Below are 22281 nucleotides of genomic sequence, written 5' to 3'. Positions count from 1 at the left end.
GCCTGGACATGAATGGAAAAGATAAAATGAAGGCATGTGCATATTGTTTTACATAGTATTAGACTACTCTTATCCCTGTTTAACAACATGCATAACATTTGTTTTAAATCATGCATTACACCAGGCTATTAACTAAGCATATTCAAAGCATTAATATCCCAAAAGTGAAATTACAAACAAAGAAATAGTTAGGGAAAAAATGTCATTTATATAGAAATAACGTAATTAAAAAAGGCTAATTCGTCAAACCTCTAAAAGAGGTCTACACCTCTAAATATGACCTTTCTCTTTTATATATTTCTTCAAAAAAAAAATTAATTAAATACTTCAAACATTATATAGGAAAAGAAAGTGATTTTGGGATTTGATAATTCAAAATTTGTAAAATTTATTATATAAGATAACTTTTATATGGTTAGTTATTCTAAATTATTATTTTTCTAGATACCCCACACAATTTCAAAATGTTATTTACATATTTACATCAGCATTATACCAGTAACTGCATGAATCTTAATTGTAATGTTGTTAATCATACCCTTTTCAAATTCAAGGACTGATTGAGCAAAAAATGAGCTTAGAGTTAAAGTGGCACTGGGGCTGCACATCCTACAGTTAACTTGAGTTGAAAAAGAATAATCTTACAGTTAACATCCATGTAGCATAATCAATTTCTTGCCGTTTGGATTTGCCATATCTATGATTGAAGGTACAACCATCATGCATATAAACATTGTGGTCATGCTTGAGATGCATTACAAGGAGATGGACATCACAAGTGATGTACATTCAGCCCCTGCATACAGGCAGTTGTACCAACAATATTTGCAATTCTTCTAATGGTTAATATTGCACAACCAATAAGTTGGCATTTGCATGGAAGTTCTAGTGATTCTACAACTTTCTCCAAAGCCAAACCTCTTATATTTCGGATCTCTCCATGGTAGGTAGGACAAGAGTTGTGTACTCTATCCTTGCAGAACAAATATAGAGTATGACCATTCGGGCACTCAAATAGATAATCAAGAACTTTGTCATGATCAAGGTGGCAATTATTTTGTTGTTGGCACTATACTTATTATGCATTATCAATTTAATCAAGAATCCATTTGAGAAGTGTTTTCCTTCTCACATATATATATAGTTTAAAACACATAGAGTACCCCAAGAAAGGAGTTTGTTTCTCCATGACCACAAAATTTTAATTCATGTCACTAAGACCTCTTATTTATATTAAATTTCACCAAAACTCTTTCTAGAAAAAATCAATAGAATACTAAGTGGAATAATGTTGTGGACTTTGTATAAGGTCATTAATTGGACATGTCATGTCCATATCATCTCCACATCATCTCCAAAATTATATGTAGAGAATTAATATGATAAATATATACAAACAACATCACCTTATTTACAAAGAATCAAATTTACAAAAAAATTCAAATAATTGACTAGTAGTTTGTTGACATGCTAATGCGTAAACAAAACATAATGGGCCAAAATATGGAACCTCTTGTATATTTATGACCTCAGGTGAGTCATCTTGTCCAAAAATATGATATTTTAATATTTACTATCAGGTGTCGTGATGTGGAGAGAGAGATATATTATGTTACAAAGTGGAGAAGGGGCAATAAAATAGTAGTGGAAGAAAAACTAAAATGTGCAAATCAGGGAGAGAGATCTAAGTGCAATAGAGGAGGTTGTTGATATGTGACAACTGCAACATGAATATGTTCCCCTTGCTTGAAGCTTTCTGAAAATCGAATCTACCTGATAACAACCCAAATTATTCTTGAATAAGGAATAAGGGAAAATTAATAGAGATAATGACAAACCATTATTTCTTCTAAAAGAGATATTTATGCATGATTAATGTGGAATTAATGATAATTAATGCAGGGGTGAATATGCAAATAATGAGGAAAAGGAAGGAGTTTCTAGCATTATGCCACACCACGTGGACCATGGCGAGATACGCCATAACGAGATACGCCCGATGAGAGCGAGTAATGGAGACCTGTCATTGTTCTCAAGGAGAGCGTACATACGCCTTGACGGATCCAAGAATACCAAAAGGCGCCTTTATTACCATCCATGAATGGGAATAAATACAATTAAATGGCAATTAATAGCCATTAAAGAGGAATAAAGAATTGACTGTTCGAATACCTCAACTCTGAGGGTTTTAATGATAAATGTTGTGATTAATGGAGAATTGATAGCAATCAAAGATGAGTAATGGCACAACTCTTCACCTGCTTCCCCATTAATGCTGAAGGTTACAGAAACCTATATAAATACCCCAGCTTCCTAGGATCAAAGGTACACTTACTGATTCTCTACTTTTGTGTTTACAGTTTATTCTCAGAAATATTACTGACTTTGGCATCAGAGTGTCCCCGGCCGATCCCAACGGCGCCTCACAGGGAAGTGCTCCGATCAGAAATATTACTGACTTTAGCATCGGAGTGTCCACCACACTGAAGCTTACTGGGAGCTGGCAAACTAGATAGCTTTGTCCAGAATAACAAATAACAAGATGACAAGCAGAAGACAGATCCCAAAAATAAATTCAAAAGTGTCATTAATGTCATAGCAGATGGACTAGTGTATCAGCCACCCGTGGAAAAAGCAAAAATATCCGCTCTGGATAAAACATCCCTCCATTGCTCCTTTTGCAGAAACAGGTCCAGTAATCTCTCCACATGCAGATGCATTGGTAGTAACAATGGAGATTCAAGGATGGGAGATAAAATAAAGCGAGTAAAGACACGGGCAGTTCTCGCAATGTCATCACCAAAGGTGCATTCGCCAAACTAAAGGTTGATCCGATCCAAATAGAAACAACCATTGTTGACATCATTGGAGTGACGGGTCACACTATCCAGACCAAGGGCCAGAGGTTGCAGCCCTAATTTCCATCCATCGTCTGACAATGTACATTCCCACCAGCAAAGGAGGAGTAATGATTAGCGGGAACCAAAAGGTGGCTAAAGAGACTTATACTCGGCGTCACTATCAATCCGCCCACAATCCAAAGAGGATGAAGGTGAGAAATATTAACTTGTCACTACAGCTTTGGGCGACACAGAAACGCTCCTTATTGCTGATGGAAAGCGGGTGCGGATTGCCAAAGGATTAAAACTTGAGATCAAAGAGGATGTTAAAAAAGTTCTCATTGAGTCTGAAAGCGTATTTACATAGGAGAATGAGATCCCCACAGGAGTAAGCCCAGATGTGATTACTAATAAGTTAAACATCATTGAGGATGCGGTTCTAGTTGCTCAGAAAAGACGGAACCATGGGCCTAAAAATCAGTATTTTTACATATTCTTATATGTGCATTAAACTGTTATAGTATCCTATATTTTATAATTTATTCTTTCTCGCCATACTTCTTATATTGATTTGCCTAGCTTTTAGTGCTGATATACGCCAAGTGGGTGGCGAATGAAAAGTTCCACAGGTGGATCAATTACCTCAAAGATAGGACAATTGATCCCATCACGGGCGGATCCCCTTTCCATAAAGATAAGAAGCACAGACCCTCAGGAGCTTTCAAATGAGCTCAACTCTCTCCTCAAAGACAGGAAAAGGATTGACCACCATCAAAAGCGGGTTAAAATCGTCTCAAACATGAGATCATTACACCCTCAACTTTCTCCTCAAAGATAGGAGAACACTCTCATGGGCGGATCCATCTTTAGATGATCACCATTCGAGAAAGAGTTAAAACATTCCTTGGACGCAAGGACTTTACACTCTTTCACTCCCTTCCCAAAGAAGGGTTCACAAGTCCTACGGGCGGATCGCTTCACCTCAAAGATATAGGTAGCAAGTTGATCCCCTATGCAGCTTTACTTCCTCTAGAAGGAATAGAACAGCTTCAAACCTTCACAAAGGTTCGCACAACGGAGTATGGCTGGCCACCTACTCCATATTAAATCCTACAAACTTATATATTTACTTACGCAAACGTAAAAGTAAATGGCGACCATAAGGATTAAAACAATTGTACTTAAGTTTTACAAATAATCGGACAATAATCTCAGCGGCGGATCGATCTACCTCAAAGATAGGAAACAATTGATTGCCGTCAGAGACAGAGTTAAAACATTTCTCAGACGTGAGAACTTTACACTCTCAAATACTCTTCCCAAAGAAGAGTCTCAAGACCTGGCGACGGATCGATTCACCTCAAAGATAGGAAGCAAATCGATCGCCTAAGGCAGCTTAACTTCCTCACCAGGAATAAAAGCTTCTAAACCTTCACAAAGGTTCACATATTGGGGTACGGCTGGCCACCTACCCTAAACAATCAGAGAAATCCTAAACCAGATTCTAGAAAATTACTTGCTAAAAAATATAATGCATTAGTAAAAATAGTTCTGGAAAGCAAAGGGTTCATCCAAGTAATGAAGCCTCGTCTTCATCTCCAAGTAATGAAGCCTCATCTTCATCTCCAAGTAATGAAGCCTCGTCTTCATCTCCAAACAATGAAGCCTTGTCTTCATCTCCAAACAATGAAGCCTCGTCTTCATCAAATTCATGAAGCATCGTCTTCATCTAATTCATGAAGCCTCGTCTTCATCCAATTCATGAAGCCTCATCTTCATCCAATCAATGAAGCCTCGTCTTCATCCAATTAATGAAGTCTCGTCTTTATCCAAACAATGAAGTCTCGTTTCATCAAAGTAATGAATCCTCATCTTCATCATAGAAATAACAAAGTCTCGCCTCCACAAAATGCACAAATGTCCCTAAATGGCTGATCATTCTTACTGATCCCTAAGTGCGGGCCATTCTCCTCAATATGGCAGAACTGAACAAAAGAAGTCCCTAAGGCGAATCATAATCCTATGTCATAGGAATAAATGGTCCCATAAATGGCGGGTTATTCCCTTTCTAAAGGAAATATAACTCTCAATAAGCCCCTAGAGGATAACAATGGATACGGTTGGCCACCTATCCACAAGGAAGCAAAAGCCCCTAAAAGTGCATCATATCCATATATGATCCCACATAGGGCAGATCTTGTTCATAAGATCCCGCATAAGGAAGCCCCAAAAGGCGCATCATTTCCATATATGATCCCCCATCTAGGGCGGGTCCACTTTCCTCCAAGATAGAAAAATAAAACACCATTTAGACAGCCCTAAAGAGCTTTTTATACCATTAGGGGGGGCTTCTGATAACAACCCAAATTATTCTTGAATAAAGAATAAGGGAAAATTAATAGAGATAATGACAAACCATTATTTCTTCTAAAAGAGATATTTATGCATGATTAATGTGGAATTAATGATAATTAATCCAGGGGTGAATATGCAAATAATGAGGAAAAGGAAGGAGTTTCTAGCATTATGCCACACCACGTGGACCATGGCGAGATACGCCATAACGAGATACGCCCGATGAGAGCGAGTAATGGAGACCCGCCATTGTTCTCAAGGAGAGCGTACATACGCCTTGACGGATGCAAGAATACCAAAAGACGCCTTTATTACCATCCATGAATGGGAATAAATACAATTAAATGGCAATTAATAGCCATTAAAGGGGAATAAAGAATTGACTATTCGAATACCTCAACTCTGAGGGTTTTAATGATAAATGCTGTGATTAATGGAGAATTGATAGCAATCAAAGATGAGTAATGGCACAACTCTTCACCTGCTTCCCCATTAATGCTGAAGGTTACAGAAACCTATATAAATACCCCAGCTTCCTAGGATCAAAGTTACACTTACTGATTCTCTACTTTTGTGCTTACAGTTTATTCTCAGAAATATTACTGACTTTGGCATCGGAGTGTCCCCGGCCGATCCCAACGACGCCTCACAAGGAAGTGCTCCGATCAAGGATTTTTCCCCAAGTTATCACTACCCATTGACAAACTCAGTCAATTCCACTTTCTATTACTAAAATTTTATATTATGGTTAGCATTCATCAACCAAAAGTTTTTTTGTTTATGTTGGTTTGCGGGCAGAAAACTACGTACTACAACCTAGTTAATTTGAGCACAATGGAAACCGAGAACATGAGATGGTTATCATCATCACAACAATGTAACCAAATTCTTCTTGTGGTTCGAGTATAGTATGAGATGGAACAGAGCAATCTATACCCTTCAGCCTAAGACTGAAAACCTTAATGAAATTCGGAATATTCTAATTACGGCAACGACCAAATGTAAATCAGAATTTGCTTAAGTGTTCAATAAAGTTCGCATGAACAATTACTAAATGTCTTTCTAAATATTTTTGTACGTAAACACCAATTAGATTTACTTAAAGAATGTCGTCAGATCCAACGTTATATAAAACAATAGTCAAAATGGAATTGTATTAAAAAGATATTTATTAGTTTGAATTGAAACATCACAAGTACATAGAATAAGAAGTTTGATTGGCTTTTGACTACATTGAGTTTCGGTTTGTCAATCCTTTACTCAACTTCGTAGGTTTGTCAGACCGTAGGTCATCCCAATACTGGTTCCTCTCGTTGAATCCTCGAATTTCGGCCACTACAGAGTATAAACTCGACTTCGAAGAAAACTCTAATGTAGACTATAAAATCTGTATATTGTATCTATAACTATTTGTAACTCGTATAACAAGTTTATATCTAACAAAATTCTGAACTACAACAACCAACACTGAATTCTGAATTTCTCCTCTATTTATAATTGTTCAAGATGTGTGTTGAAGAGACGTATCCGTTGGTGAAGAGTCGCCTCTATTCGGATGAAAGGATGTGTCATTTGGAAATTAAAACATGTTAATTGTGCTTAATTCCCTTGTGTTTAAGACATTTCTGCGATTTGCTAGACGGAACCAAGCAGATTTCTATTTTGCTTTGACGAAATACCGTATAATTATTTTTTTTCACATTTATTCATGTGTTTGTGACCTACTACCAACGCATGATAAAATTCACACATCTGAAGGGTGGATGACCAGATTCGTGACATGAGAATACAATTTGATGATTTTTTTTAATTAGCCAACTTACGATTGTTAGGAGTAAAATTACACGATTTTAGACGTTAGAAGTACAATTTGTGATTTAACACCTTATCTCAAAAATTTAAGCTGATAGTTAAGACTTAAAAATAGTTTTATAATTATCTTTTGAACCAAACGGTTAAACTGTTCGGCCTAAGATGTTTTGATACCATGTGAAGAAATCAATAGAATTTAAAATTTAAATTAAGAGTTAAGAGATAAGAATATTTTTTATTATATTATCTATAATTTTTTAATAATAAAAATAAAAAAATTACATTTTAATGTTTATATTTAGCTATAAGATGTTCCATGTCATGTTAGTGATATTTGAAGGAAATCTTCCATAAGAGTTTTTAGAAATAGCACATTTACTTACAAAAAAAACATATTTACAATTTAGAAATTGATGATGTGGGAGATAATGAGGAGCAAAGTTATTATAATAATGGTGCTATCTCTTTGCCTAATGGATGTGTTGGCAATATTAATACTATTTATTATGGAGAGTTGGAGCAGCTCAATTTTGAAAGGGAATACAATTTCGCTGCACAACGAAGTCTGCACGAGAATAATGTTTTTTTTCGTCAGGTGCCTATCAGCAGCGCTCGGAGCGGATGCGGGAAGATGTTAATGGAGCAACTGATCGTGCTGATTTGGAACAGGGTCAAGATAGCCAAGTTGATTATGTTTAGGTGCCGCTGATGGTAACTCAATTGGAGGTGGTCCAATTGGTTTTTCGTTGTCGGCTTTACACGCAGAACTATTAGCAATTCTCTTTTCTTTAAGAATTGCTCGTGACTGTGGATATCGAACAATCATCGTTGCATCTGATTCGTCTTGGGCAATACAACTGCTAAAATTCCCACAAAAATTGACAAATTGGTTGGGGGTTATTGTTGGTGATGTGCTTGAGACGACCTGTGATTTTGGATCTATTGAATTTGTGTTTGAAAGGCGACAAGCGAATACGGTTGCATATAAATTAGCGGCTTGGGCTCGTTGTCTTAATCATTTGGAAATTCTTATTGAAAGATTTTCCTGTTTGTGTTTTGCCTTGTATTATGAATGATGGTACTTTCGGTTCCTATTAATACAAGCCTTTTGTTGTTGATCAAAAAAAAAAAAAAATACCTTAAGTAAAAAAACTAAGAATTATAAAAGAAATTATAATTATATATACATTTTTCTAATTTGAAGTAAAATTAACACTATTAATTCTTTTTCATATCTTTCTTCTTAAAGTGTTTTTTTAATTGACTTTTTGGTTTGTGTTCTTATATTTCATCGGAACTCTTCATCCGTCTGATTGTATCTGCTCTCTATTATTCTGTCGTTTATGCTTTTTTCGGATTTAGCAAGAGCGGAAATGGTTTATCTTGTCCGTAGATCAATAAATCTACGTGGTTGCAACAAAAAAAGGACTCAGATCCGAATGTTCGGAATGGTCTAAAGGATGAAGTTTGGATTGCAGATGTCTTTCTACAGATTTGGATTAACGAGAAATATATTGTTGTTTTGTGTTTTTTGTGCCTTTTATGGCCTCTTTTTGCTCTTTGTAGTCATTTCTATCCCTTTGTGGATATTGTATTTACTTTAGTCTGTAATGATGTGAGGTTTTATTAGTAAAATTACAAGCATTTCTCAAAAAAAAAAAGACTTTTTAAAGTGCTAAATTTAATTATTATGGTTTATCCAATAAAAAATCGAAAGTTGATTTACAAAGTATATATTAAAAAAACTATAAATATTTCTATTATATAATTATACAATAACAATGCATGATAATGTATGTGTATAATAAGTTTAATGGTTATTTAAAGAAAATCAACAATCTAAATTTTATTCTTTAAAATATAAGAAAATTTATGATTATAATATATTGAACTATTAATCTCAAAAATAATTCATCGACATTATATATCACGCGCGCTTTTGTACTAGTTGACTTACTAATAATATATTCAAGTGTAATAAAATGAAATAACAAATTTTGCTTTAATTTCAAATTATTTTCTAAGTTCAAAATTCTTTATCCATCTCATCACAATAGTCCGTTATTGACATTCTTTCTAGTTTATTCCTCCTCCATCACCCAATTTGACTAAATACGTCCAAAACTTAATCATATTGGTTATAACATTGGTAATTAAGAACAATTTTACCCTTAATGATCACAAATTGGAATTTTACCTTTAATGATCATAAGTTGGCATGATGAATCTTGACATTTCGATTGCATATACGTGAAAATTGGACAAAACAAAATTAAAAAATTATATTAAGTTGGAAATCAATTAAAAATTACATTGTAACTTTTATACAATACAAATAATATACATTTTGCAGAAATGACATTTTAACTTTTATACAACACAAACAATATACATTTTGCAGAAATTACATTTTAACTTTTATACAAAACAAACTATCTCTGTTGCTTAACCAAAACACCAAACACAAAGAAAATCTAAAGACGTTCACTACGGATCCGCCTAGCAAGTTGGACGTCCTTAGGCATTATCGTCACCCGCTTCGCATGAATAGCGCAGAGATTAGTATCCTCAAACACACCAACCAAGTAAGCCTCCGCAGCCTCCTGAAGTGCAAGCACCGCATGGCTCTGGAACCTCAAATCATTCTGCCATAAATCAACAAAAATATTCATCACCAACAGGTTTCCTTTCCCCCAATTTCTTAACAATTCATAACAAAAATTGGATTACTGACTTTGTAATGTTGAGCAATTTCACGAACAAGCCTCTGAAATGGAATTTTACGGATCAAAAGATCAGTGCTCTTTTGATACTTTCTGATTTCTCTGATAAATTCATCAAACAAAAAGATTCCATCAGATCGGGATTAATTACAACAGAAGAATATAATTGAAGTTACGGCGACTGCATACCGGAGAGCCACTGTTCCAGGACGGTAACGATGTGGTCTCTTGAGTCGTCCTCCAATAGTACTTGGAGGAGCCGATAACCTAGCAACCTATATGAAATTGATAAATAGAGAAGTATACATGTATTGAAACATAAACCCTAAAAAAAGGCAATTAAACAGATCTCTAAATAAATCAGTTCCATTCCTAACTCCAATTAAGCATCTAATCTAACACATACCTTTGCTGCTAGTTGCTTCCTGGGTGCCTTTCCACCGGTGCATTTACGAGCAGTTTGCTTAGTACGAGCCATTTCACTTTCAAAATTAGAAGAGAAAGAACAGAGACTGCGATTTCTGAATATCAAACAAAGTAAGGAATTACAAAAATGGAAAAGTAAAATGGGGGGCTTTATATAGGGAGAGAGACGATAGAGGAATGTTGTAGGTCGGTTGAAAGTGGGGGCGCCAAAATCCCAGATAACTGAAAATGTAACTTCTCCATCCTTGTCAGGGTAATCTGATTGGTTGATTTTTTAACTATAGATCGCTAGCATGGACGACTTGTTGGCAAATCAGCGAGTAGGTGACTGATTTTTTTTTAATTCGCATCCAAAATCGTGTTGTGTTCTGAGACTGTCCGGATTAGCCAATCGGATCTCTCGAACGAGGAACTAGACAGACTTCCAGTCCAAATCTATTGGATTCTTGAAAATGCAAAATCCAACAAAAATTGTGACTAATCCATGATCTAAATGTTCAACCGGACTAGAATTGACTCCGGTTTTTTAATATTTTTTCTTTTGTAAAAAATTAATTTATTTGACTATAATATTTGAAATAAGATAAAAATAGTAGGGGTACAATACTCATTTGGCTCCTCAAACTAAGGTTTCTCTATTAATTAAGATATTAAACTATCAAAATCATCAATCGGGTCCCTGAACTTAGCAAAAATTATCAATTGAGTCCCTATTCTAAACAAAAATCATTAACTAAGGTCTTATCGAAACTCATTCGGTTGAATAGTTTCACACTCTCTTTTTCAAACTTATTTTGGACCAATACAGAGATTATTGCAATCAAAACCAAATAGTCTTAATTTCTGATTTTAGTATAGGACGGAGATTCAATTGATGATTTTTGTTTAGTTAGATTGATGATTTTAATAGTTTAGAGTTCTAATTGATTTTAAAACTTTAATTTAGATAGCCAAATAGATATAATGTCAATAATAGGAAACTATTTTTAATGGACTCAACTTCTTTAGCCTAACCAAAAAGTTTAGAGCATCTCTAATGCATGACATAGGAACATTTTATAATTTTTCATTTAAAGAAACAATCTTCAACCATTAGAGTTAGGAAAAGTTGGTATCCATTTTTTGGACATTATCCACATTGTTTTTTAGGGCTCTATCTCTTATACTTTGTGTGTGAAGTTTATCTTTAGACTTTTTTTATTTTTCACTTTAGAATTTTATCACTGAATACTCGGTGCGTCACAACACGGAACCCGCAATTACAATCGTCTATGACGTTGAGATGTGCTTCAATATACGGCTTAATTATTTCAACGATTTTATCTGAATTTGTTTAATCTGAAATATCAACTGCAGGCCCATCGGTACCTGTAATAATATAATTTTAGACTTAATAAACATTCAATGTTGTAAAAATAATAGTAAAAATATTACCGGAAATAATACTAAAAATAAATAATCAATAAACAAGAAGTGAATGGAAACAATAAAGGAATACAAAAATAAAAGAAACATTAACCTATTAAAAGAAGTGGATGGAAACAATAAAAGAACACAACTATCTTGAAGTAAGCAATGATTCTATCCAAACATGAGTATGTAAATTAAAAATAATAGTAAATATCCTGGGGCGGATGATGAAGAGCTACACCCACGACTCCGAGATGAACTAGAAGACCGAGCACATCCACAAAGACTGTCACGGTACTCCCACGCACTCCGCAGACGTTGGGTTGATAAGCTCCACTTCGGTCATCCTCACACAACAGTTTTGACTTCCAATTCACAATATTTAGCTTGGTCCATATGAAGTTGATCGTGAATAAATTAAGAAATGTTGTGCATAAAAGTTGGGTCACTTTTATCGACCTCCTCAAGAAGAGAGTGAAAGTATTCCCGATCTTAAGTCCCATCAACATACCCGACAGTGTCAGTAGTGGCAGAATAACCAATGACAAGTGTCTTCCAAAATGTGTGTATCCTGGAAATACTAACCGGGGTACGTGATATTTTCGCTCGGCTCAACTCGTATGCACAAGAGATCTGATAAGAGGTTCTCAACTTGTGACCACAACGTTCATCCACTTCATAAATGAACTTTTTCATATGCACTATTCATCACTGATCAACTCTATACAGTAGTGGGACACTTTGCATGTCAGGTAGTTGAGTGGAAATCTGGTGTGCAATACAGGTTTACACTGTCTTGAAGACTTAAGATTACCACTGATATGAATAAAAATATAGTAACAGTTAAAATATATATTAATAAATGCAAATATAATAATAACAGTAACAAAATGGAATAAAGGTACGTATACCTGATCTTGATTACTTGCAATTCAATTTCGTTGTGAACTTTCATCCAAACTCTATTGAGGGCTCTAGTGGAGGAATTCAACCATTTCTTTAAAGAAGAGTGTTCACTCTCCACTCTACATGTAGTTGTGTTGCCAAAATGTAGGAAATTTTTTGTCCATGCAACAACGAACTTCTCAACATAAGCTATCACATGACCTAACATTCTCATTGAATACTTCATCTTTGCCACATAAAACTCCAATTCATCTACTGCTAGGGATTGTATTATTTTCTTTCCATCTTCCATTCTTGAATTGCATTGCAAATATCATGTCTTCGCCCATGAGTTTGTAGACCTTATTTTCTACATCCTTGTTTATATGCCAAGTACATAACAAGTGTGCAGAATCTAGAAAAACCTCTTTAACAGACCTCATCAACCCCAACTCTCTATCAGTCAAAATAACTGTCGGGTTCACATCAAATCCGATAAAATTTCTCAACCTCTCCATGACCCAACGATAGCTCGACTCGGTCTCATCCTTTGTAATCGCATAAGCTATCTGAACTTGTTGTTACGTGGAGTCATTACTATTGATATTCCATGTTTTTATTATCATAATTATCATTGTTTTGTAAGTTTTGTTAATATAATGGTGGGTAAAAGAAAATTTGAATTTGGAAGTTCGAAGAGAAAGAAAAAAGAAAGACAAGATAAACTCACTCAATCTATAATGAAATCCATGAATATGTATGTGAAACCTACTAATATATTGCCAAATTTAGTAGAGAATGCCACAATTGATGAAAATTTTATCGATAACATATCTATTGATGATGAAAATTTAAACCCCTCACATGTTGATGAAGTTTTGCTTGAGAATATAGTAGTTAATGATGAGAATTTGAATAATGTGAACATTATCGATGAAGATTTAATGGATAATCTTAAGAATGTAGTTTTTTTTAATGAAAGTAGAGTAGCTACCTAGGGCCGGATTCAGACATCCCAACAAGGTTGGCAACCCCTTCCTCGGTTAAGGCAACTACCCGAATATATTAAAGAACAAAAAATAGAATTACAAGCTAGAGGGAGAGTTATCTAAAACGTAAATGTGCAAGATTACATAAGTCATAAAAAATGTATGAGTCACAAAACGCAGGAGCTGAACTCCACCAACGAATCCCGGTACAGGTTGTTCCAAAATTCGCTAAGGCGACTACTGCACGGTTGCCTTCCCGGTAGATGTGGGTAGCGACAACCTCCATTAAGGCACATTGGGATAGGCATTTCATCCACTCTTGTCTGACCGTCCATGGGACTGCCCTTGATTTGCGGCGAATTAAGTCGACAACGTAGGCCGAGTCTGATTCGATCCAAAGAGTCGACCACTCTCGTTCCCAAGCGGTATCAACCGCAAACATCACTGCTTTTAATTTTGCTAAATATATGTGAGTCTCCTGAATTGAAAAGGCAAAACATCCTTCGAGAATCCCCTTGCGTTCCGGAAAATCCCGCCCGCACCCGCGACCCTAGGGGCACCGAGAGCTGATCCATCTGTATTTACCTTAGTCCAGCCCTGGGGCGGGGGGATCCATCGCACCATAGTAATGTTTAGGGCAAGAGGCGGACGAAGTGGGATTATTAATAAGCTGAGTGTCCACATATCAGCAGGGTCTTGACCACGCGAGCTTTTAATGCAGAAACTCCACTCTCGTTCATTTTTAACATAGCCGCATTGCAAAAAGACCAGATGAGCCAACAACATGAGGTTATAGCCAACTTCCAAAGATCAGACACAAGTCTACCAAACTGCAACATTAAAAACCGATCAAAAAAGGTGATTGAATGAGCCGCTAAAGTCGACCGTAATCCCGAAGATGAATTAAAACTCTTTTCTTGATATTGATTTTCAAGGCCATGTTTCCCTCGAAGCAGTGTTTGTCTAGCATGTTAATTCATTCAGAAGCAGTGGCGATGCAGTGATGAATGCTCCTGTTCTTTATAAACCGGAATTGATTCTGTGAGACAATCTTAGCCGCCACTAACGCCAGTTGGTCAGATAGAATTTTTGCCATGATTTTGTAACTGTAGTTTCCTATAACAATAGGTCTGTAGTTTTCAATTATGTTTGCCTCAGCCGATTTAGGAATCAAAGCCATGAAGTTTTACTTTTGTCTCGGAAAAATACAGCCACTGTCAAAGAAACTGAGTACCATGTTACAGACGTCTTTACCGATGATTTCCCAAAAATTATGGTAAAAAACTCCCCCAAACCCATCAGGTCCCGGTGCACTGTCTTTATTCATACTGAACACTGCCACTATAATTTCTGCTACAGTCGGTCTGATGATTAATTTGTCGTTATCTTCACTTGATACCAGAGAAGGGATCACTTCCGCAACTGGAACTTGATTGACCATATAGGGAGGTGATAAGCACCCAAAATGACAAGTTTACTAGGCCCTGAAATCAAGGAAGGAACTCAGAAGATTGAGGATTTTGTGATCAACACTATAAAGGAATTCCTTTATTGTCTTTGGGGGATACTTTTTTTAATAGACAATTTTATTTCCTTGATAGGGTTTTTGTTAGCTTTAGCATCATTTTCCATTTTTCCTTTACATTCACCATTTTTGTCTTTGTAAGCTATCATAGTCGATTCATGACTACGCGTAGCTAATTTCCCCTATCGATTAAGGGATTAATCAAAGGCTAGCATTATTTCCTATTGTGAGATTGTTGTTCTTAATTTCAGTAATCTAATTTCATTCAATCTCTCATACGACATAGTTGATTGAAGATAATTCTTTATTAACTTTAGCTTGAAGAAACTTCTTTCGGCAGTAGCTACTGTAACTAGTATAGTCAATGTAATACCGTAAGCAACCCTAGGTATTAGAAAAAGCAAGATGCAAATTCTTGATGTACCTTAACACTTCAATTGCAATTCTCAAAATAATTCAAGTCCATCAATATCTAAATCATTTCCATATTTCAAAAAAAATCTCAAGTGTAGAACAAACATTCTTCATTCTCTCATCCTCTGTAGCTTTCAAGTTGCTCAAGTTAAATAACAACCCAAAAACATCTTCATATTTTTTGAATTACTAAAATCTTGTATTTAGCGAAGAAAGAGAATTATTAATTATATTTAAAAAGTAATCGACTCGAAAAGATTCTTAAGCAACTTGGATTGTTTCATCTCTTGTATTCTCATCAAAAAACGTTTTTAAGACCAACACGAGTTTCAAGAAAAGTGGATTCAACTTCCATTTCTAACGTAATCTTCTTAGCTTCACATTTTGCAAGTTCAAATCCACTATTTATGTACTCTTCGAAAAAAAGAATGAGACCTTGCATGAGATTAATACATGCCTTAATATTCATATCCTTACTTTGGAGATTCTTGCTAACTTTATTCGCTTTCTGTAGAATTTCGAACCAAATAACCATGCCAACAAGAAAATCATATTTTAAAGTTCATAATTTGCTAAAGAACTTACATCACTTGTAGTTGCTTCAGCACCATGTCTACTAAATAAAGTAATGCATTTCTTATATGAGGATCTTGAAATCTTATTTCCTCCAATGTTCTACAATGGATTTAATGTAAGCCCTTTGCTATTCTGATCTTTCACATAAGATTTAAGTACCTTCCATTGCTTTGTTCAACCTGAGAATAATTTATAAATCCTTTCTATCAATCCAAAAATGATTTAGCTTGAACAGAACTCATGGCCATATCAAAAAGTGCAAGATTAAGAGAATGCAAGATTAAGAGAATGGCAACCCCATGTAGAGTAAAATGCTCTAGGATACTCTTTTAGTACCCTACTACTTACACCTTTGTATTGTCCCTTTATATTAGAACCATTGTCATAGCCTTGTCCTCGCATATCACTAAAAAGTTTCAGATTTCCAATAACATCTTTAAGTTCAAGGAAAAGTGCATCCCTTGTTGTTTCAATGACTTTCAAAAATCCAATAAAAAAACTCTTCTACTGTTATTGGAGTCGTGGAAACATTAACACATCCCAGTATAACACTCATTTGTTCTTCGTGACTAATATCACGAGTACAATCAAGCATAACTGAAAAATATTTTGATTCTTTAACAATAGAAAGAATTTTGCTCTTAATCTCACTCGCTAACAAAAGTATTAGCTCGTTTTGAATATTATGACTAAGATAATAGACACGAATCTCTTTTTTCGGAATACGCTAAGGTGCTCTTCCCTTATCGCAATTAAATTAGCAATCATTCGAATTATACTCAAGAAACACTACAAGAAAAACAAGTAGTAAATGAGTGTACAATAAGCCATCATTAAAAGCATTAGTTTTTATAATTTTAATGATCGGAATACCTTTAGTGATCAAATATTGCATTTTTCAGTAACTTAAACAAAATTCCGCTCATTATTATTATTTCCAAAATTTATGGAGGCAAAGTTTCCACCTCCGCCTCCGCCTTGGCTCTGCCTCCGCCTTTGCTGCCGCCTCTGCTTGAGCCTCGAATTCACCTTATACTAGCAGTAGATTATTGGTATAAGGATCTCTGGTCCACCATCTAGGGACCGTTCTCAGACTCGTTGCTACAAACTTCATATGCTTTTAACACTGTTATTTTCTTCTTTTGTTCCTCCTTCAACATATTTTTACCTTTCTATTGTCTTAGATTTCACTGTGTGGAAGCATGTCTCACTCTCCTCAATTCTTGGTTCAAATTTTCTCTCCATTGATCCATATGCTTTGTCCCTCTTATGATTTTCAATTAATGGATTTTGTATGTAGAGGTTCCTTTTTGATCGGCAATAACATACTCAAAAGGTTTTGATTATGGAGTGTTGTAATTGTGAAGAGTAACTTCTTTCCTTTATTGATGTGCAGCAATTCATTCCAGTTTATCCTGAGTTTTGTACTAATGGTTCAGAGACAATATTTGTTGGCAATGTATTACATTGTTTTGTGGTAATTGTTAATACTAATCTATGGCTCAATTTTTTTCCATGAGTGCCTGGTTTATATTGATAATTCAAAGCAAAACAAATAGCAAATACATGATATCACAATAGTCGGACGGGGTAGGGTGAGATCACATCTCTTCCCTACACGTAACCGAAAAAATGAACCTTAAATCTCTTCTTTAAAGAGATGGTTGAATTCCTCCAATGGAGCCCTTAATACTGTTTAGACGAAAGTTCACAACAAAATTGAATTGCAAGTAATCAAGATAAGGTATACCTTTATTCCATTTTGTTACTGTTATTATTATATTTGTATTTATTAATATATATTTTTGACTGTTACTACATTTTTATTCGTATCAGGGGTAATCTTAAGTCTTCAAGACAGCGTAAACCTGTATTGCACACCGGATTTCCATTAAACTACCTAACATGCAAAGTGTCCCACTACTATATGGAGTTGATCAGTGCTGAATAGTGCGTATGAAAACGTTCAGTCATAAAGTGGATTAACGTTGTGGTCAAAAGTTGAGAACCTCTTATCAGACCACTTGTGCATGAGAGTTGAGCCGAGGGGAAATATCACGTACCCGAGTTAGTATTTCCAGGATACACACATTTTGGAAGACACTGGTCATTGGTTATTCTGCCACTACTGACAATGTCGGGTATGTTGATGGGACTAAGGATCGGGAATACTTTCACTCTCTTATTGAGGAGGTCGATAAAAGTGACCCAACTTTTATGCACAATATTTCTCAATCTATTCACAATCAACTTCATCCGTACCAAGCTAAATATTGTGAACTGGAAATAAAAAATGATGTGTGAGGACGACCGAATGGGAGTTTATCAACCCAATGTTTGTGGAGTGCATGTGAGTACCATGACAGTGGTCGTGGATGTGCTTAGTCTTCTAGTTCATCTCGGAGTCGTGGGCATAGCTCTTCATCATCTGCCTAGAATATCCGCTCAACTTATAATATTTACTATTATTTTTAATTTACATACTCATGTTTGGATAGAATCATTGCTTACTTCAAGATAGTTGTGTTCTTTTATTGTTTCCACCCACTTCTTTTAATAGGTTAATGTTTCTTTTATGTTTGTGTTCCTTTATTGTTTCCATCCACTTATTGTTTATTGATTATTTATGTTTAGTATTATTTCTGGTAGTATTTTTACTATTATTCTTACAACATTGAATGTTTATTAAGTCTAAAATTATATTATTACAGGTACCAATGAGACTGCAGTTGATATTTCAGATTAAACAAATTCAGACAAAAATCGTTGAAATAATTAAGCCCTATATTGAATCATATCTCGACGTCATAGGCGATTGTAACTGCGGGTTCCGTGCTGTGACAGACCGAGTATTCGGCGATAAAATTCTAAAGTGAATAATAAAAAAAGTCTAAAGATAAAATTCACACACAAAGTAGTAGAGATAGAGCCTAAAAAACAGTATGGATAATGTCCAAAAAATGGATACCAACTTTTTCTAAATCTAATGGTTGAAGTTGTTTTTTTTAAATGAAAAATTATAGAATCTTCCTATGTCATGCATTAGAGATTCTCTAAACTATTTGGTTAGGCTAAAGAAGTTGAGTCCATTAGAACTCTAAACTATTAAAATCATCAATCTAACTAAACAAAAATCATCAATTGAATCTCTGTCCTATACTAAAATCAGAAATTGAGACTATTTGATATAGATTGTAATAATCTCTGTATTGGTCCAAACATGAGTTTGAGAAAGAGAGTGTGAAACTATTCAATCGAATGAGTTTCGATAAGGCCTCAGTTGATGATTTTTGTTTAAAATAGAGACTCAATTCATAATTTAGACCGGATTGATGATTTTGATAGTTTAATATCTTAATTGATATAGAAACCTTAGTTTTGAGGAGCCAAATGAGTATTGTACCCCTACTATTTTATCTTATTTCAAATATTATAGTCAAATAAATTAATTTTTTACAAAAGAAAAAATATTAAAAAACCGGAGTCAATTCTGGTCCGGTTGGACCTTTAGATCATGGATTAGTCCCAATTTTTGTTGGATTTTGCATTTTCAAGAATTCAATAGATTTGGATTGGAAGTCTGTCTAGTTCCTGGTTCGAGAGATCCGATTGGCTAATCCGGACAGTCTCAGAACACAAGACGAGCATTTGGATGCGAATTAAAAAAAAATAATCAGTCACCTACTCGTTGATTTGCTAACAAGTCGTCCATGCTGGCGATTCGTAGTTAAAAAATCAACCAATCAGATTACCATGACAAGGATGGAGAAGTTACATTTTCAGTTATCTGGGATTTTGGTGCTCCACTTTCAACCGACCTACAACGTTCCTCTATCGTCTCTCTCCCTATATAAAGCCCCTCATTTTACTTTTCCATTTTTGTAATTCCTTTGATATCGCAACTTCAGAAATCGCAGTCTCTGTTCGTTCTCTTCTTATTTTGAAAGTGAAATGGCTCGTACTAAGCAAACTGCTCGTAAATGCACCGGTAGAAAGAGGCTCCCAGGAAGCAACTCGCAGCAAAGGTATGTGTTAGATAGATGCTTAATTGGAGTTAGGAATGGAAATGCTTTGTTTAGAGATCCGTTTAATTGCCTTTTTTTTGGCTGAGTTTAGGATTTATGTTTCAATACATGTATACTTCTCTATTTATCAATTTCATACAGGTTGCTAGGTTATCGGCTCCTCCAACTACTATTAGAGGACGACTCAAGAGACCACATCGATACCGTCCTGGAATTGTGGCTCTCCGGTATGCTATCCCTGTAACTTCAATTCTATTCTTTTGTTGTAATTATACCGATCTCATGGAATCTTTTTGTTTGATGAATTTACCAGAGAAATCAGAAAGTATCAAAAGAGCACTGATCTTTTGATCCGTAAAATGCCATTTGAGAGGCTTGTTCGTGAAATTGCTCAACATTACAAAGTCAATAATCCAATTTTTGTTATGAATTGTTAATAAATTGGGGGAAAGGAAACCTGTTGGTGATGAATATTTTTGTTGATTTATGGCAGAATGATTTGAGGTTCCAGTGCCATGCAGTGCTTGCCTTCAGGAGGCTGCGGAGGCTTACTTGGTTGGTGTGTTTGAGGATACTAATCTTTGCGCTATTCATGCGAAGCGGGTAACAATAATGCCTAAGGACGTCCAACTTGCTAGGCGGATCCGTAGTGAACGTCTCTAGGTTTTCTTTGTGTTTGGTGTTTTGGTTAAGCAGCAGAGATAGTTTAGGCGATTGGTTTTATGTTTTTTAGAATTTGTGTTTGTGTTGTATAAAAGTTAGCATATCATCTGCATACAGGAGGTGTGAAGGAAAGTTCATGCTATGACCATAATTCATAGGAGTGAACCTACCTTCTCTTTCTAGTTTGGAAATCCACCTAGTAAAAAAATCTTCTACAATTCCAAATAAGATTGGAGATAGCGGACAGCCAAAATAACCTTTTAGATTACCTCCTAGGAGAACTGAGATTTTAGCTGACGATAGAAGATTCAGAATCCAATCCCGAAAAGCTAAAGAGAAACCAAAAGCTTCCATTACTGCTAGTAGAAAATTCCAATCCAGTGTATCAAATGCCTTTTTAATGTCAATCTTAAGGGCCATGTTCCCCATAACATTTTTTCGCAAGCATATTGAACCCCTCAGACGCAGCAGCTATCCATTAGTGAATGTTCCTACCTTGAACAAATCTGAATTGATTTACAAACACTATTTTCGCATCAATAACCTGTCAGCCAGAATCTTAGAAATAATTTTGCAGCTGAAATTACCCATCACAATACGTCGGAATTGAGAAATAACAGTTGCTTTGTTCAACTTTGGAATAAGAGCCATTAGATTGGAGTTCATACCAGGGAGGACGTAGCCCGAGTTGAAGAAACTAGTAACCATGCTGCAGACATCCTGGCCAATGATATCCCAGAACTCGTGGTAGAAAAGGCCGCCAAAGCCATATGGACCCAGCGTGCTGTCACCATTTAGGCTAAAAACGACGGCTTTAATTTCTATAGCAGAAGGGCGCTTAGTGAGGGAGTCATTGTCCGTTTCTGTGACAAGGTTGGGGATCACTTCACCAATTGGACTCAAATCGACAGGATTGTTTTTACCGGTGAATAGAGCTGAATAATAATCAACAACATAGTGTGCCATTGTATTCTCGCCAGTGGTACGCACCCCCTCAATTGTAAGAGCATCGAGAGTTGATTGGATCTTCCTCAGTTTTGCGCAACAATGGAAGAAAGAGGAATTACGGTCCCCCGCCTTCAGCCATTTAACACGGCTTTGATCCTTAAAAAGGAGTTCCTGTCTGTGAAGTTACAAGTCTAGTTCCTCTTGCGCCTGATTATGTCGACAATTTCTATCTAGATTCATTCCCAGGTCAGAAATGTCAAGTTGTATATTAGCAAGTCTAGTTTTAGCTTCAGCAATGTTGTCAAACACCCTCCCAAAGACATTTCGGTTCCAGCCCCTTAAAATTTGGCGCAACGATTTTAATTTGTGTATAAGAAGCTGGGCGAGCGGCAAGGATAAATGAGAATGGGACCAATGCTCATAAATTACCTTTCGGATTGAATTATGAGTCAACCACATGGTGAGGAACCTGAATCGAGCCCTGCTGGTGACTCCCGAGGTGCAACTGATAATCAGGGGATAATGATCAGATATGTGCCGGGCAAGGGCAGAACCTGTGATGGGATCCCAAGAATCCATAAAATTCTCATTGACTAATGCCCTGTCAAGACGACATTCAACATGATCAGCGCCTTGACGACCATTAGTCCATGTAAACTGATTACCCGTGGTGTTAACCTCAACAAGGCC

General features: G+C 35.7%; 1 protein-coding gene and 1 pseudogene across 1 annotated transcript; one reads left to right on the top strand and one right to left on the bottom strand.

Annotated features, from left to right (window-relative positions):
• Positions 1–9481: 9481 nt before the first annotated feature.
• On the bottom strand, positions 9482–10251 carry LOC136222192 (histone H3.3-like). The gene is made up of 4 exons (XM_066009724.1): positions 10137–10251; positions 9920–10005; positions 9742–9832; positions 9482–9652 (listed from the first exon to the last, which is right to left on the bottom strand). Exons 1-4 carry the CDS (start codon positions 10206–10208, stop codon positions 9482–9484), a joined length of 420 nt encoding a protein of 139 aa, XP_065865796.1. The 5' UTR covers positions 10209–10251.
• Positions 10252–19906: 9655 nt separating this feature from the next.
• Positions 19907–20643, top strand: LOC136223148 (histone H3.3-like; annotated as a pseudogene).
• Positions 20644–22281: the final 1638 nt, after the last annotated feature.

This window comes from Euphorbia lathyris, chromosome 3 (genome assembly GCF_963576675.1).
Source record: "Euphorbia lathyris chromosome 3, ddEupLath1.1, whole genome shotgun sequence".
NCBI lineage: Eukaryota > Viridiplantae > Streptophyta > Magnoliopsida > Malpighiales > Euphorbiaceae > Euphorbia > Euphorbia lathyris.
Note: the sequence above shows the minus strand (reverse complement) of the source record. Positions and strands in the feature narration are given on the sequence as shown.

Excerpts from the sequence above, each read along its gene's own strand:
- LOC136222192 (XM_066009724.1), bottom strand. The coding sequence starts at position 10,208 with ATGGCTCGTACTAAGCAAACTGCTCGTAAATGCACCGGTGGAAAGGCA. Across the intron at positions 9,833-9,919 it reads CCTGGAACAGTGGCTCTCCG|AGAAATCAGAAAGTATCAAA; the intron begins GTATGCAGTCGC and ends TGAATTTATCAG. Across the intron at positions 9,653-9,741 it reads AAATTGCTCAACATTACAAA|AATGATTTGAGGTTCCAGAG; the intron begins GTCAGTAATCCA and ends GATTTATGGCAG.